Source organism: Arachis stenosperma, chromosome 1 (genome assembly GCF_014773155.1).
Source record: "Arachis stenosperma cultivar V10309 chromosome 1, arast.V10309.gnm1.PFL2, whole genome shotgun sequence".
Classification (NCBI taxonomy): Eukaryota; Viridiplantae; Streptophyta; class Magnoliopsida; order Fabales; family Fabaceae; genus Arachis; species Arachis stenosperma.
The window spans coordinates 123,276,197-123,293,548 of NC_080377.1; the positions used below are offsets into that span (position 1 = coordinate 123,276,197).

The window sequence follows — 17,352 nt, forward strand, 5'->3', positions numbered from 1 at the left end:
TAGATTAAATAACTATTTTATAGTTAATACAATTAACACTATATTAAAAAAGAAAAATAATGCATACAAGTTATTTTTTTATTAATTAAATTATTATAATTAAAATGAAATTTAACATAACAACTTAAAATTATAATTTCAATCTTATCACGTGCATGACACGGGTGATTAAACTTGTTGTTAAAAAAAATTGAGAAGATCTATTTCCTATATATGTACTATTTGACAGCTTGGCAGGGTGTTGAGTATAATATTTGGTGTAAATGAATGTGAGCAAAATCAAACTCACATGTGCACAGATAAATTCCTCTAGGGAGATAGTGTATTTATATGAATGTGTAGAAATTAGAGTAGAAGAGGTTAAGCTAGGTAGCTACTCTATTCAAGTTTGTGGTCCGGGACAAAATTATAGTTGGACAGAAGATAATGGGACAAAGGGTTTGTGAGGTGTATTTAGTTGTCACACACGAAAGTAAAGATGCTAGATGGCATCATATTAATCATAGTAGCGCGTTCGTTGATTTTGATTGATGCGGATAATAATGCATGTGAGGCTGGCTTTAATCTAACATAAGAATATCATTTCCTCCTTTAAATTAAAGCAACGCAAAAGAAAGCAACGATTCCAAAGTCTATTTTCCAACCAAAGTGCCTACTCTGATCCCATTTAAGCTTGATAAAGACCTCAACGTTATAAATTTAATTTGTACCCAGCTCACGTTTTTGTTAATGGCTTAACGCTGCCATTTTTATTGCAATATCGTTTGATGCACTATGACCTTATATGTCCATCTATTTTTTAGGGGAACATCTGAATAAATTTGCAATAACCTAAAAAGGTTATCAAGAATTGACATGAGACTAAGAGGGAGAAATTTACGGAATATGATTATGAATGAATGAAGGAGGGGCATATTGGTAATTCAAGAATTTGAATTGAAAGTGTTAGGAAAAAGCGAAAAAGAGAAGGGAACAAGGAGGGACAAGGCACCAAACAGATACTGCCACACCACCCAGCTTCTCTTTGAAGCCACACATCCCAAAAGGCAAAATCCCAAAGGAGGCCCATTCTCAGTTCCTATTCCTTTGCCTTTGCATCGAAAACCAAAAGCCACAGCCCCAATTTCATCACTTCACATTACCTTCCAAAACCAAACATGGCTTTGCTCAGAAAACAATGACATTCCCTCCCTCCCCCACTCACCACTCCCTCATTTCATTCTCAACTTGGCAAAACAGAAAATAAAGGCGGATCCAGCCAATAAATATTACCAACAAAAATATAATTAATTACAATACGCATAGATGCAAACAGTAATTATTATCTTTTGATTTTAATATTTTATTCAGCTCTACGCTCTCTCTCTCTCTCTCTCTCTCTCTACTCGTATACATATAGAACCATAATAGTAACAATTAATAATAACAGTAATAAAATAATCCTCATCAATTACAAAAATATATTTAAAAAAAAAAAAGAAAAAGAAAGAGGAAGTGTGAATAATACTGAACAGGACACCACTCTCTCAACGCCTGCAACGTGTGATGGCACTGCATCCGCGGCGGTAAGGGTTCGCCTGAGCGCCAGGTCTACAATTGTAATAGGAAGCGCCACGTCGCGAGCAAGGGATAGTGTTCCTCCTAAGCGCACCGTAGCTTATGTACCTTCTCCCTGCTAAGATGCGCCGGTTACTCTCCGAGTCCATCAGGAACTCCGTCTCGTCCTCGTCTCCGGCGAGAAGGCTGCACTCCGCGATGGATCCGCGGCACTCGGACTTCACCGGCAGGAAGAAGGCGCCGAGCTGGTGGTCCAGGTCACCGACGGCGGAGCATGAGGAGAGTGACACGTGGACGGAGAGGATCGCGCAGAGGAGAAAGAAAGCGTAGAAGGTTCTAGTGCTTCTTGAGCTCGCCATGTTATCGTTTTTGTTTGTGACTGTGTTTTGAGCAGAAGAACAAGAGCCTCTGCGACTTACATTATAAGCGATGCTTTCTCACAATATGCCATTACTTTTCCACTTATTTACCAGTGCTGCCACTTGACTTTAACGTGACTGCCACTAATGGTAATTGCTTCCCACGCAAACTTTAATCATCCTTTTTGACTTTAATTAACCATTAAGTGTGTGTTTGGATTTCAGTTTGCAAACGAGAGTTTGCATAAAAGTGATTTTGCAAACTTGCTTTTGATGAAAGGTAAGTTTGTGTTAACGTGATTTATGTTTGGCAATCTTTATGTCAAAATGGATTATAGTAAAGTAAATGTTGTTTGGATTATACTACTCAAAATCACTTTTAGATGAAAAATTACTAAAAGAGACATCAATTAAAATAATTTTTTATAGTATTCTATTATGTTACTTTAGATATTTGAATAAATCTTATTAATTCATTTTATAATAAAGTTAATATTTACTTACTAAATTAAAGTAACATATAAAAATTGACAAAATATATTTTAATACATAAAAATACTAATAAATATTAAATTAAAATATAAAACACTAATAAAATACATAAAAAACAATATCTTATACAAAATTATTACATAAGAACACTATTATTTCTACTGCATGTGATTAACAATTTGATCCCTAATCGAATCTCGAACACGGTCCATTTCTGCAGAAGAGCTAATGGTTAGAGTTTGATCTGAGTTTTCACCAACATAACTATTATCTTCTCCATCAAGAATGTTTGCATGTTCATATTGATTAAACTCAGTATCTGTTTCAGAATGTCTTCTAATAAAATTATGAATAGCCATTGTTGCACACACTATCTGCACTTGAGTTTCAATTTTGAACTTGGGCATGTGTCGCAAGATAGCAAATCTATTTTTCCACACTCCAAAAGTCCTTTCTATTGTGCATCTTAAGCTTGAGTGATAATAATTAAATACTTCATTATGATTTGTGAATCCAGAAGAACGCCTAAAATCTGCAAGATGATAGCGCTCACATTTATATGGACCAATATATCCTTTCGGTGTTGGATAACCGGCATCTACCAAATAATATTTACCTAATGAAGAAAAAAAATAGTTACATGATAAACAAGTAAATATAGTTTATTTGTAAGAAAATGATAAAAATTAACCTGGAGGAGGGTGCGGAAAATTCATGGTAGGAGTTGTAATAGCATTATCAAATACACGAGCATCATGCGCAGTGCCTTCCCATCCAGGTAAAGCAAAAATGAAGCACATGTCCCAATCACATACAGCCATTATATTTTGTGTTGGATATCCTTTTCTTCCAATAAATTTGGGTTGATCACTTGGGCTAACCACACATGGGATATGAGTACCATCAATTGCTCCTATAGCATTTTTAAAAAATGGCCAATATCGTTGGTCATTTTTTATTTTGCTATGAACATTCTGAAACTTAGGATCCGATGGCTTAATATATTTAATAGATAATCTCAAGCAAGCAACCAATACCTCATGAAAATGTCTACTTACTGTCTCTCCAGAATGTTGAAACCTTTCTTGTATCATCCTATTACCCACTCCATGACCAACCGTATTTAAGAACATTGCAACCATTTCCTGAACTCCCATTTGTCTTGTAGATTTTAATCCTTGTTCAACTAGTTCATCACAAAATTTAAAAAAAACATGTTTTTCCATCCGAAACATTTCATAACAACGAATGTCATGGCCACATAAAATTTCTTGCACCCATAAATAACCTGTTTGTTCACTAGTTCTGCATGGTTTTTTGCACAGATAATTGACTGCATATTGACCAATTAATGCAGAAATATTTTCAATTTCATCTGTTTCTTCTTCTATAATGGAAAGTAATTTTGATTCTTCATGTTGTTCCTTTTCATACTCTTCAAATAAATACTTCATGTTCATTCCAAATTAATTAACAAAAAGTAAGTCCTACATAAGAATATAAATAAATTCTTATCAATACCAAGCTAAGAAATAAATTATATATAATAAGAACAATAATTAAGTACCACAAACATTATATAAGATGATAAATAACTAAATAAGCAACACACAAATTTTTCTATTGTCTTATCCTAGCATAACAAAAAATTCATGGACAAATTAAAATGGAGTACAATAATAACTTAACTAGTTTTGCATGAAAATCACAAAAAAAATATTAATTTTGCATGAATGGTAGTGGATTATATGCTGCATGTTTGAGCCAATCCAACAATCTTTGCTCATATCCTTTTAAGGATACAAACATTTCTCTAGCAGGCTTAAACATCATTAGTTGACAACAACGACTATGAAAATCGGGATCACTAGTAATCATTTCCATCTTTTGAATCTCAGCCATTACTTCCCCAATAGATGCACCGGGTACTAGAAATGTGGACACAATAGTTGAGCGTGATTCAGATGCAGAGGCAATTCTACTTATTGCATCCGCAATTTGCTTTGAGGCAGGGACTTTAAAATTTTTCTTCTGTTTTGTTGTTTCACAAACCACATCTCTCTTTCTTTTTACCGTACTCTTTTGACTATTATTTTCTTGAGATGAGCTAAGATTTATGTGTTGAAATTCAGAATTAACTCCCACACTAGCACCTATACCTTCTTCACTATCTCCGGAACCTTCTTCTATATCAACATGACCTTCCTCAAAGTATGGTCGATATCCATCACCATACTCTTCTATGCCACTAGGTAACATCCCAGATGAGGGAGCCCAAGCAAATTTGCCATCGGCCATAACATCTTTAAATAATATAGTTAACTCATCTTTAAAAGGAAGTCCTTTATTTCTGAATTTTCCATATAAGGGATTTTCCTGCATGTGTACAACTAATCAACACAAGACTTGTTACCAAAATTAAAGTTAAAATTTTTGCTTTAATAATAAGTTACTACGTACCAATTGTTTTCTCTCCCACCATTCATTCGGTGCATCAACGGTATGTTTAGTATAATCCCATCCTAAACCCGTTTCTTTGCCAAAAAGCTTGTACCATGCTGACCATTCCTTCTTAAGATTGTCCCACTTATTTTTTAATTGAATCTTATCATATTGTTTTCCAGTTTTTTCATTAAATTGAGACAAAGCATCCTTCCAACCTTTTTTTGTAAGAGTGGTTCCATTCCGTTGCTGTTTAGCAACTTGATCTAAACATGCTTGGATAAATTGTTTAGTAGTCTCCATGTCCCATGCGGCTTTTGTCTTTAGAGATTCATTGTTACTCATTGTTCTATTAGAAAAAATATAAATTTTAGATATATATATAAGAATATTTAGTCGAATATGTTAACTTTTTTTTAATTTCAGTAATAACGTGAGAATATTAATTTAATATTATTTTTATACCGTACTCTCAATAATTTTATTTTTATAAGACTTTTTTGGGCATCCAACATTCATAATTTTATTAATACTTATGAATAACTTTTTTTAATTTATCTTTTTTAATGGGATCAATTAATCTATATTATAAAAAAAGTTACAATAAAATATAATATATGAGAATTATAATTATAAATTTTACATAGTCAAAAAAAATAAAAAATTTCAACTGATACAAAATAAAGTATAATAAAATATAAAATGAGAACTCACGTAAATAAAAAATAATAAAATTTTATAACACCAACAATATATATCATATGAATAAAAAATATAATAAAAGATAAAAAAATTTATATGAACTATATCAAATAAAAAAATTAAATAAACTTCGTATAAGATATAAACACAGTGCATAAAAGAGAAAAAAAATAGAATTCATATGAACAAGAAATAATAAGAATACCATAAAAAAGTAATAACATACCTGAGGAATTAGAACACTGAAAAAATAATATAAAAAAAGTCAATGATAAAAATAAGTAAAAAATAAAAAAGAACAAAGTCAAATAAAAATAAAAAAGACACTTTACATATTAAACATAAAAAACAGTAAATAATAAAAAAAATTCATATGAACTAAAAAATAATAAGAAATAAAAATATAAAAGGGAGTACTATACATTTTATAATATTAAACAAAAAATATTTTATAATCTATTTTAGTGTCATTAGTACTCTTTAATTTAGTATCATTTATATAAATAAAAAATAATAAAAGTATCATAAAAATTAATAAAAATAAAAATTTATATCAACAATAGTTGTCATATAAATAAAAAAAATGATAAAAATATAATAATAGAAAATTAAAAAAATAACATCAGAATACTAAAAAATAATATGAAAAATATTTATCATATAAATAAAAAATATAAAAATCAAAATATGAAAGAAAGAATTAAAAATAATAAAAAAAATTAAAATCTTTAACTTAGCAGTGATAAAAATAAATCTAAAAAAAAAACTATAAGGAAGAACATACAGAGAACTAATGGTGAAATGAGGAAGAACGTACAGAGAATTAATGGTGAAATGATGTGGTTATGTGCATCCTTTTTATAGATGAAATGAAGGGTACAGTTGGTAGATATGGTATAAATTCCTTACCTAATTCCTCCAACAGTAATTAATTTTCTTAACGTGAACGCAGAAGCTTGAATTTGTAGCTTCACGTGAACGTACGTTCAGAGGTGAAAGCACTTCTGGGTTAGGAATTTCAAAAAGTTGCCAAACATGATATTGGAACGTTCAAGACGCTCAAACGTGCTTTTCTATTCCTCAACGTGATCCCCAAACACACCCTAAATCTAGTACTACAACATAATTTTAAAAAATAAAATAGAAAAAACATAATAAAATTATTGATGTGTATTCTTTTTTTTTTTGTTTAGAGAACGTGTATTGCGACTAAGACAGTTGGAAGCCAGCCCATGAGTGACATTGATTTCTTTCTTTTAATTTTTTTTTTCGGTTTTAATTATTTTTAGGCTAATTGGAGCTGTTCCAGCTAATCTGGTGAGATGGAAGAATTGAATTCTTTATTTTCTATATTCAAAATGGATTGCAATGTTCTCAATAGACAGATGTATTGAGTAAAGAATTTGTCTAATGATTTGAGCGACTAATTGAAACTTGAAACAAATTCAGGTGTTATTCTCTTCTTCTTCTTCTTTCTTTTTAAGAAAAAAAAAAAGAAAAAATTTCTTAAAAATATTGAAATACGAAATCTATAATAGATGTCAACATATGATGTGTGTGCAGTAATGCAACTGTGCAAGTGCCACGATGAAAGCTAAACTATGCTTTATTCTTTCATACCTAACCTTTCAAATTGTCATTATTGTTCTTGGCTTGGTTTGTTGCGATCTACCAATAATATTAATCTAAACCCAATTTATGCATTAGAAACTATATACCATTTAAAAAAAATAGTCGACCTTTCCAGCGTCTATTTATTCTCAACACTGAAGAAGGTTCACCTAAATTAATAATGATCAAGACACAATTTTAAACACTTAATTAATTATCACGATAAAAACACTTAATTAATTGATCTAATTTGACGCCAAACTCAAGTTTAACATGGTCGTGGTTCATCTAAGTTATGAATGATTCGCTACTACAAAATAAAGAGCCTAACAACGGAAACGACACAAATGTCCAACACAAGAATAACATGAAAGCACTCACAATACAATATAGCAGCAACTATAACAAGCAAATATAGCAAGTAAAACAATAACAAGAACATACCGAGATTTTAATGTAAAAAATTTTCTCAATATGAGAGGTAAAAACTATGGGTCGTCCAGACCAATGAAATAGCTCCACTATAATCAAATGAGATACAAGAGAATCTCAAACAAAGCACAAAAACGTGCATATAGCCAGCCAAAACATCAAATCACCAAAGCTTACAAATGAGAAGTAAGAAGATGAAATATACCCAAAAAATAGAGCTGCTGTCGAAGAAAATTTCTCCCACTATAGACTTTTAATAAAAATCTTCACCGTTCAGAATGAATAACAAAATAAGAAAAATCTGCAGTCCAAATTTCACGTCGATCCAACGGTGAAAGAATGAGAAACTTTTGTTTAAAGATTGCTGCTCTGTGTAAAAATGGGAAACCTAATTTCTCTCTTGTGAAGCCAATTTCTCTCACTGAAAATCTCTAATCAACATCTCCACCGACCAGAATGAAGAACAAGATGATAAAAACAAGTAGTTTAAATTTCAAGCCATTCCAACGGTGAACAAATGAGAAACAACCATTTGAAATTTACTGCTTTGCATAAAAACGGGAATTCTATTTTTTCCTCTTCTCTCTCACTTTGGTGGCTACACACTCTCTCTCAAAAGACCTCAAAAAACTGAATTAGGGTTGTGACACTAGGGTGTAAGAATACACCCCTAAAATGTTGGGCTTGGGCCTCCCAAAGGAGAGAAAAAAACCCAACAAATCTTCCCCTTCTCGACTAGGTGGAAGCCCTCGCCATTCCGGCAATCAAACAACATGTTTCAAACTTTTCTCTTGACAATGCTTTTGTCATCATATCAGCACCATTGTCATCAGTGTAAACTTTTTCAAGTTCCAACAACTTGGAATCTAACACATCCCGTATCCAGTGATACCTAACATCAATATGTTTAGATCATGCATGAAACATAGAATTCTTGGCAAGATGAATAGCACTTTGGCTATCACATAACAACACATAACGGTCTTGCTTGAAACCAAGTGCTGCAAGAAACTTCTTCATCCACAACAACTCTTTACTGCTTCAGTTGCTGCAATAAACTCTACCTCTGTGGTAGAAAGTGCAACACACTTTTGTAGCCTTGACTGCCATAAAATAGCTCCCCCTGCAAACTTGACCAAATAACATGAAGTAGACTTTCGAGAATCAATATCTCCTGCTATGTCTGCATCAGTAAAGCCAACTAGCAAAGATTTCTCACCACCAAAACTCAAACTCAAGTTAGTTGTACCTTTGAGATATCTCATAATCCATTTAACAGCATTCCAATGTTCTTTACCTGGATTAGAGAGAAAACGACTCACAGTACCAACCGCATGAGCAATGTCTGGTCTAGTACACACCATAGCATACATCAAGCTTCCAACAACTGAAGCATAAGGAATTTCATCCATTGCTTGTTTCTCCTCATCAGTGGTTGGACACTGCTTGGTGCTCAATTTAAAATGAGGAGCAAAAGAACTAGCAACACATTTGGCATCATTCATGCCAAACCTTTGTAGCACCTTCTTTATGTACTTCTCCTGTTACAAATAAAACTTCTTGGAATCTCTAAAACGAGTAATAGACATGCCCAAAATCTGTTTGACAGGACCCAAGTCATTCATAGCAAAGAACTTGCTTAACTGTTTCTTCAACTCATTAATGCTCAAAGCATTCTTACCCACAATCAAAATATCATTCACATAAAGCAAAAGAATGATAAAATCATCATCAAAAAAATTTTGCACAAATACACAAGGACCTAAAGTTGTCTTACGATAACCATGCTCCCACATAACAGATTCAAACTTCTTGTACTACTGTCTTGGAGCTTGCTTCAGCCCATAAATACTTTTCTTAAGCTTGCACACAAAATCTTCCTTTCCCTTAACATAAAAGCCCTCTGGTTGCTCCATGTAGATCTCCTTGTCTAAATCACCATGAAGAAAAGCTGTCTTCACATCCATTTGCTCAATCTCCAAATCAAGAGACGCTGCTAATCCAAGCACAGCACGAATGGATGACATCCTCACAACAGGAGAAAAGATCTCCTCATAATCAACACCTTTTCTCTAGCTAAAACATCTAACAACCAATCTAGCCTTATACTGAGACTTAGAACTGCGTTCTTCATTCTTGATTCTGAATACCCATTTGTTCTTCAAAACTCGCATACCTTTCGGTAGCTTCACCAACTCATAGGTATCATTCTCAAGCAAGGACTTCATTTCTTCTTGCATAGCTTAAAGCCATTGAGATTTACTTTCATCCTCAACAGCCTCTCCAAAGCATTCAGGTTCTCCCCTATCAGTCAACAAAACAAACTCATGTGGAGAATACCTTGACGAAGACTTCCTCTCTCTTGTAGACCTTCTGAGTGCATTTGCAGGAATTTTTAAAGTTGGTTGTTCACCTTGATCATCATCACCAACTTCATTAAGTATTGGATCGATTATTCCATCTTCACCTGCACTTGTATCATGCTCATTATTTTGAGTTTCAACTCTACCATCTTCTACCATAGGCATAAAGGGAGTAATATCCAAGTCAGAAAAATCATCACTAGGCTGAACCATTGGCTTCTCCGCATTATCAATATCCTTCAATGTTTGGTCTTCAACAAAGACAACATCTTTACTCCGAATCACCTTCTTTCAGCCAATCCATTCAACTGAGGAGTCTTCGGAGGAGTCTTCTGATTAGGGATGGCAAAGCGGGCTAGCCCGCCCCAACCCGCCGCGCCTCATAAACGGGGCGGACCAGCCCGCCCCACCAACTAAAATGGGTTCAAAATGCTAGCCCGCCCCGCTTTTTGGCGGATTGGCGGGTTGGCGGGCTAGCCCGCTTGACTCTTTTTTAAAAAAAAACAAAATTCATTAAAATTAACTAAAAAATTATAATTAAAAAATAAAATATAAATAAAAAATAGTCAAATTATAATATAAATTTTTTACTATTTTTTTTAATTTTTAACTTCAATAAAATTGTTCAAAATAATATTTGTCAATAAATCATCTTTATTTTAAAAAATAAGTCACATAATTTGAGCATATATACGAAATTGTAAAATAAAATAAATAAAGTTAATAACTAAAAGAAGAATAAAAACAAAAAATGAAAAAAAGTGTTTAAAAATTCTATAATTATTAATTTTATAATAGTAACCACTCTTTTATTTAATAAAAAAAAGAAAAATAAAAAGTTTCGACCCGGCGGACCGGCCCGCCCCGCCCCGCCAAAACCCGCCAATTTGGCGGTGCGGGTTTGGCGGGTTTTTTTAAATTTGGCGGGATCCAAATCCTAGCCCGACCCGCCTTTTTTAGCGGGTTTAGCGGATCGGCCCGGCGGGCTCGACCTGTTTTGCCACCCCTACTTCTGATGTCTTATACCATACTTTTTACAATACGCATCAAATGGACCTGAGTACTCACCACTATTGTCAGTACAAATACATTTCAACTTCCCAGTTTCTCTTTCAACAGAAGCTTGAAATTGCTTGAACACATTCAAAATTTTATCGTTGGTCTTCAAAGTGTAAACCCATAATTTCCTAGAATGATCATCAATAAAGGTTACAAAATAGATAGACCCTCCAAGTGTTCTTGTCTTCATCGGCCCACATACATCAGAATGCACCAAGTCAAGTATCTCTAGCTTCCTTAAAGGTAGATGGCTCTTAAAAGAAACCCTGTTTTGTTTTCCAGCAAAGCAATGGTTGCACTTTTGCAAAGTAACCTTACAACCAGATAAAAGATTCTTCTTGGATAACATATTCATACCTATTTCACTCATATGACATAATCTCTTATGCCATAAATCAGTTTCATCAACAAACTCAGCAGCATTAACAACATCTTTCACAATCTTTGTTTGAGTTAAATAAAGAGTAGAGTGTCGAGTACCTCTAACAACAACCATGGAACCCTTGGTGAGCTTCCAATTATCACGAGAGAATGAGCTATCCAAGTCTTCATCACACAACTTACCAACAGAAAGTAAGTTCAACCGAATATCTGGAACATGTTTCACACGCTTCAAAGTCAACTTGGTACTGTTGGAGGTTTCTAAGCAAACTTATCCAACACCAACATATTTTGCAACACCTTGATGAGCCATTTTCACATCACCAAAATCACCAGGAGTATAAGAGGTAAACAAATCCCTCCTAGATGAAACATAAATAGAAGCACCAATATCAATCACCCAACTAGTGCTATTATCAACAAGGTTAACAGATTGAAACTCCTCAACAAGAAGAAAATCTTCATGAGTAACATTAACCTTGTCTTCGTTGCTACCATTATCTTTATTTTTGCTATTGTCTTTACTTGCCTTGGCTTTCTTCTTCTTTAGCTGCCAACAAAATTTCTTCACATGTCCCTTTTGACCACAATGATGACACCCAATATTATTATACTTTCCTCGAGACTTGCTTCTACTTTGATCTCTACTTTTAGGACCTCGACTTTTGTTTCTCCCCCTAGACTCAGAAATTAGTACATCTGAATGTGTAGTCGATGTACCTTGTGACTTTCTTCTCATTTCTTCATTCAAAACACTACTCTTGGCAAGATCCATAGAGATTACACCATCAGGAGTAGAATTGGACAATGACATTCTGAGAATTTTCCACGAGTCTGGTAAGGAGCCAAGAAGTAACAATCCTTAAACCTCTTCATCAAACTTGATACCCATGGAAGATAACTTATTCATAATTTCTTGGAAGTTATTCAAGTGATATGTCATTGATGCCCCATCTGTATACTTCAAAGCCAACAACTGCTTAATAAAAAACATCTTGTTATTCCCAGTTTTTCGAGTATACAACTGTTCAAACTTAATCCAAAGGGTGCGAGCATGTGTCTCTCAAATAATATGGTTCAACACATTATCGTCAACCCACTGTCTAATATATTCACAGACTTGTCTATGCAACAAAGTTCAATCATCATCAGATTTATCATTAGGCTTCTCTGTACCAAAAACTGGTTGATAAATTTTTTTGTCATAAATCAAATCTTCCATCTTTGACTTCCACAAATCATAATTAGGACCATTAAGAGAGATCATCCTACTAGTATTAGTATTAGCTTCCATTGTTCATAGAATCATGATGAGTGGATAATTTATACGCTTTTTGGCATTATTTTTAGTATGTTTTTAGTATGTTTTTAGTATGTTTTAGTTAGTTTTTATTATATTTTTATTAGTTTTTAGCTAAAATTCACTTTTCTGGACTTTACTATGAGTTTTTGTGTTTTTCTGTGATTTCAGGTATTTTCTGGCTGAAATTGAGGGACCTGAGCAAAAATCTGATTCAGAGGCTGAAAAGGACTGCAGATGCTGTTGGATTCTGACCTCCTGCACTCAAAGTGGATTTTCTGGAGCTACAGAAGTCCAATTGGTGCGCTCTCAATTGCGTTGGAAAGTAGACATCCTGGGCTTTCCAGCAATGTATAATAGTCCATACTTTGCCCGAGATTTGATGGCCCAAACAGGCGTTCCAAGTCAGCTCAAGAATTCTGGCGTTTAACGCCGGAACTGGCACAAGAATGGGAGTTAAACGCCCAAACTGGCACAAAAGCTGGCGTTTAACTCCAAAAAAAGTCTCTACACATGAAAGCTTCATCTGTCTGGAAGGCAAGCTACACCAGGCAGTACTAAGGACGCTTCATCTGAAGAAGAAGCTTATGATCCTGAGAACCCATCAATGGAAGAGGTGAATTACATGGGAGAACCCTATGGAAACACCTATAATCCTTCATGGAGAAATCATCCAAATCTCTCATGGAAGGATCAACAGAGACCTCAACAAGGTTTCAACAACAATAATGGTGGAAGAAACAGGTTTAGCAATGGCAAGCCTTTTCCATCATCTTCTCAGCAACAGATAGAGAATTCTAAGCAGAGCCACTCTGACTTAGCAACCATAGTCTCTGATCTAATCAAAACCACTCAAAGTTTCATGACTGAAACAAGATCCTCCATTAGAAACTTAGAGGCACAAGTGGGTCAGCTGAGTAAGAAAGTTACTGAACTCCCTCCTAGTACTCTTCCAAGCAGTACAGAAGAGAATCCAAAAGGAGAGTGTAAGGCCATCAACATGGCCGAATTTGGAGAGGAGAAAGAGGCAGTGATAACCATTAAGGAAGATCTCAATGGACATCCACTGGCCTCCAATGAATTCCCTAATGAGGAACCATGGGAATCTGAGGCTCACACTAAGACCATAGAGATTCCATTGGATTTACTTCTGCCATTCATGAGCTCTGATGAGTATTCTTCCTCTGAAGAGGACGAAGATGTCACTGAAGAGCAAATTGCTAAGTACCTTGGAGCAATCATGAAGCTAAATGACAAGTTATTTGGTAATGAGACTTGAGAGGATGAACCCCATTTGCTCACCAAAGAACTGGATGACTTGACTAGGCAGAGATTACCTCAAAAGAGACAGGACCCTGGGAAGTTCTCAATACCTTGTACATTAGGCCCCATGACCTTCGAGAATGCTCTGTGTGACCTAAGGTCAAGCATAAACCTCATGCCTCTCTCTGTAATGGAGAAGCTAGGGATCTTTGAGGTACAAGCTGCAAGAATCTCACTAGAGATGGCAGACAATTCAAGAAAATAAGCTTATGGACTTGTAGAGGATGTCTTGGTAAAGGTTGAAGACCACTACATCCTTGCTGATTTCATAGTCCTAGAGACTGGGAAGTGCATGGATGACTCCATCATCTTTGGCAGACCCTTCCTAGCCACAGCAAAGGCTGTGATTGATGTTGACAGAGGAGAATTGATCATTCAAGTGAATGAAGAATCCTTTGTGTTTAAGGCTCAAGGATATCCCTCTATAACCATGGAGAGGAAGCATGAAGAGCTTCTCTCAAAACAGAGTCAAACAGAGCCCCCACAGTTAAACTCTAAGTTTGGTGTTGGGAGGCCACAACCAAATTCTAAGTTTGGTGTTGAACCCCCACATTCAAACTCTAAGTTTGGTGTTGGGAGGTTCCAACATTGCTCTGAACATCTGTGAAGGTCCATGAGGGCCCACTGTCAAGCTACTGACATTAAAGAAGCGCTTATTGGGAGGCAACCCAATGTTATATTTATCTATTTTCTATTGTTATTTTATGTTTTCTATAGGTTGATGATCATGTGAAGTCACAAAAATAATTAAAAAAGCAAAAACAGAATGAAAAACAGAAAGAAAAATAGCACACCCTGGAGGAAAAGCTTGCTGGTGTTTAAACGCCAGTAAGGGCAGCAAATGGGTGTTTAACGCCCAGTCTGGCACCATTTTGGGCGTTTAACGCCAGAAAGGGGCACTAGACTGGCGTTTAATGCCAGAAAGGGGCACCAGACTGGCGTTTAACGCCAGGATTGGCAGAAAGGGCGTTTTTGCACGCCACTTGGTGCAGGGATGAGCTATCCTTGATACCTCAGGATCTGTGGACCCCACAGGATCCCCACCTCTCTCTCTCTTCTTCACCCATTCACCAATCACCTCAAAAACCCCTCACCTATCAAATCCCACCATTCTCTCCACCCCTATATAAACCCATTTTCACCCCCTCATTTTCACACAACCTAAACACCACTTCTTCCCCTTGGCCGAAACACAAAGCCCCCATCCATCTCCTCTATTTCTTCTTCTTCTACTCTCTTCTTTCTTCTTTTGCTCGAGGACGAGCAAAACTTCTAAGTTTGGTGTGGTAAAAGCGTTGCTTTTTGTTTTTCCATAACCATTTATGGCACCTAAGGCCGGAAAAACCTCTAGAAAGAGGAAAGGGAAGGCAAAAGCTTCCACCTCCGAGTCATGGGAGATGGAGAGATTCATCTCAAGGGTGCATCAAGACCACTTCTATGAAGTTGTGGCCATGAAGAAGGTGATCCCCGAGGTCCCTTTCAAACTCAAAAAGAGTGAATATACGGAGATCCGACATGAGATCCGAAGAAGAGGTTGGGAAGTTCTTACCAACCCCATTCAACAAGTCGGAATCTTAATGGTTCAAGAGTTCTATGCCAATACATGGATCACCAAGAACCATGATCAAAGTGTGAACCCGGACCCAAAGAATTGGCTTACAATGGTTCGGGGGAAATGCTTATATTTTAGTTCAGAAAATGTAAGGTTGGAATTCAACTTGCCCATGATGCAAGGAGATGAACACCCTTACACTAGAAGGGTCAACTTTGATCAAAGGTTGGACCAAGTCCTCATAGACATTTGTGAAGAGAGCGCTCAATGGAAGAGAGATTCAAGAGGGAAGCCGGTTCAACTAAAAAGGCATGACCTCAAGCCCGTGGCTAGGGGATGGTTGGAGTTTATCCAACGCTCAATCATTCCCACTAGCAACCGGTCCGAAGTTACTATAGACCGGGCTATCATGATTCATAGCATCATAATTGGAGAGGAAGTAGAAGTTCATGAGGTTATATCCCAAGAACTTTATAAGGTGGCGGACAAGTCCTCTACCTTGGCAAGGTTAGCCTTCCCTCATCTCATTTGTCACCTCTGTAATTCAGTTGGAATTAACATAGAGGGAGACATCCTCATTGATGAGGACAAGCCCATCACTAAGAAGAGGATGGAGCAAACAAGAGATCCCACTCATGGACATGAGGAAATTCCTCATCATGAAATCCCTAAGATGCCTCAATGGATGCACTTTCCTCCACAAAACTATTGGGAGCAAATCAACACCTCCCTAGGAGAATTGAGTTCCAACATGGGACAACTAAGGGTGGAGTACCAAGAACATTCCATCCTCCTCCATGAAATTAGAGAAGATCAAAGAATCATGAGAGAGGAGCAACAAAGACAAGGAAGAGACATTGAGGAGCTCAAGCACTTCATAAGATCTTCAAGAGGAAGAACAAGCCGCCATCACTAAGGTGGACCCGTTCTTTATTTTCCTGTTTTTCGAATTTTTATGCTTATGTTTTATTTATGTTTGTGTCTTATGATCATTAGTGTCTTAGTGTCTATGCCTTGAAGTTATGAATGTCCTATGAATCCATCACCTTTCTTAAATGAAAAATGTTCTTAATTGAAAAAGAGAAGAATTGCATGAATTCTGAATTCTATAACAGATTAATTATTTTGATGTGGTGGCAATACTTTTGATTTCTGAATGTATGCTTGAACAGTGCATATGTCTTTTGAATTTGTTGTTCATGAATGTTGGCTCTTGAAAGAATGATGAAAAATGAGACATGTTACTGAGGATCTGAAAAATCATAAAAATGATTCTTGAAGCAAGAAAAAGCAGTGAATTAAAAAAATAAAAAATAAAAATAAATAAATAAATAAATAAATAAATAAAGTCGTGATCCAAGGCAAAAAGAGTGTGCTTAAGAACCCTGGACACCTCTAATTAGGAACTCTAGCAAAGTTGAGTCACAATCTGAAAAGGTTCACCCAGTTATGTGTCTGTGGCATGTATGTATCCGGTAGTAATACTGGAAGACAGAGTGCTTTGGGCCACGGCCAAGACTCATAAAGTAGCTGTGTTCAAGAATCATCATACTTAACTAGGAGAGTCAATAACACTATCTGGATTCTGAGTTCCTATAGAAACCAATCATTCTGAATTTCAAAGGATAAAGTGAGATGCCAAAACTGTTCAGAGGCAAAAAGCTAAAAGCCCCGCTCATCTAATTAATACTGATCTTCATAGATATTTTTGGAATTCATTGCATATTCTCTTCTTTTTATCTTATTTTATTTTTAGTTGCTTGGGGACAAGCAACAATT

General features: G+C 35.5%; 3 protein-coding genes across 3 annotated transcripts; all 3 read right to left on the bottom strand.

The window, feature by feature from the left end:
- Positions 1 to 1,238: 1,238 nt before the first annotated feature.
- Positions 1,239 to 1,962, bottom strand: LOC130960243 (protein RALF-like 33). The gene has a single exon (XM_057885598.1). It carries the CDS (start codon positions 1,914 to 1,916, stop codon positions 1,527 to 1,529), a length of 390 nt encoding a protein of 129 aa, XP_057741581.1. The 5' UTR covers positions 1,917 to 1,962; the 3' UTR covers positions 1,239 to 1,526.
- A 604-nt stretch (positions 1,963 to 2,566) lies between these two features.
- On the bottom strand, positions 2,567 to 3,862 carry LOC130933543 (uncharacterized). The gene is made up of 3 exons (XM_057863177.1): positions 3,100 to 3,862; positions 2,903 to 3,024; positions 2,567 to 2,782 (listed from the first exon to the last, which is right to left on the bottom strand). The coding sequence occupies exons 1-3, from the start codon at positions 3,860 to 3,862 to the stop codon at positions 2,567 to 2,569; spliced, it is 1,101 nt and encodes a 366-aa protein (XP_057719160.1).
- A 265-nt stretch (positions 3,863 to 4,127) lies between these two features.
- On the bottom strand, positions 4,128 to 5,195 carry LOC130933551 (L10-interacting MYB domain-containing protein-like). Its single transcript, XM_057863184.1, has 2 exons — positions 4,869 to 5,195; positions 4,128 to 4,784 (listed from the first exon to the last, which is right to left on the bottom strand). The coding sequence occupies exons 1-2, from the start codon at positions 5,193 to 5,195 to the stop codon at positions 4,128 to 4,130; spliced, it is 984 nt and encodes a 327-aa protein (XP_057719167.1).
- Between the last annotated feature and the right edge of the window lie 12,157 nt (positions 5,196 to 17,352).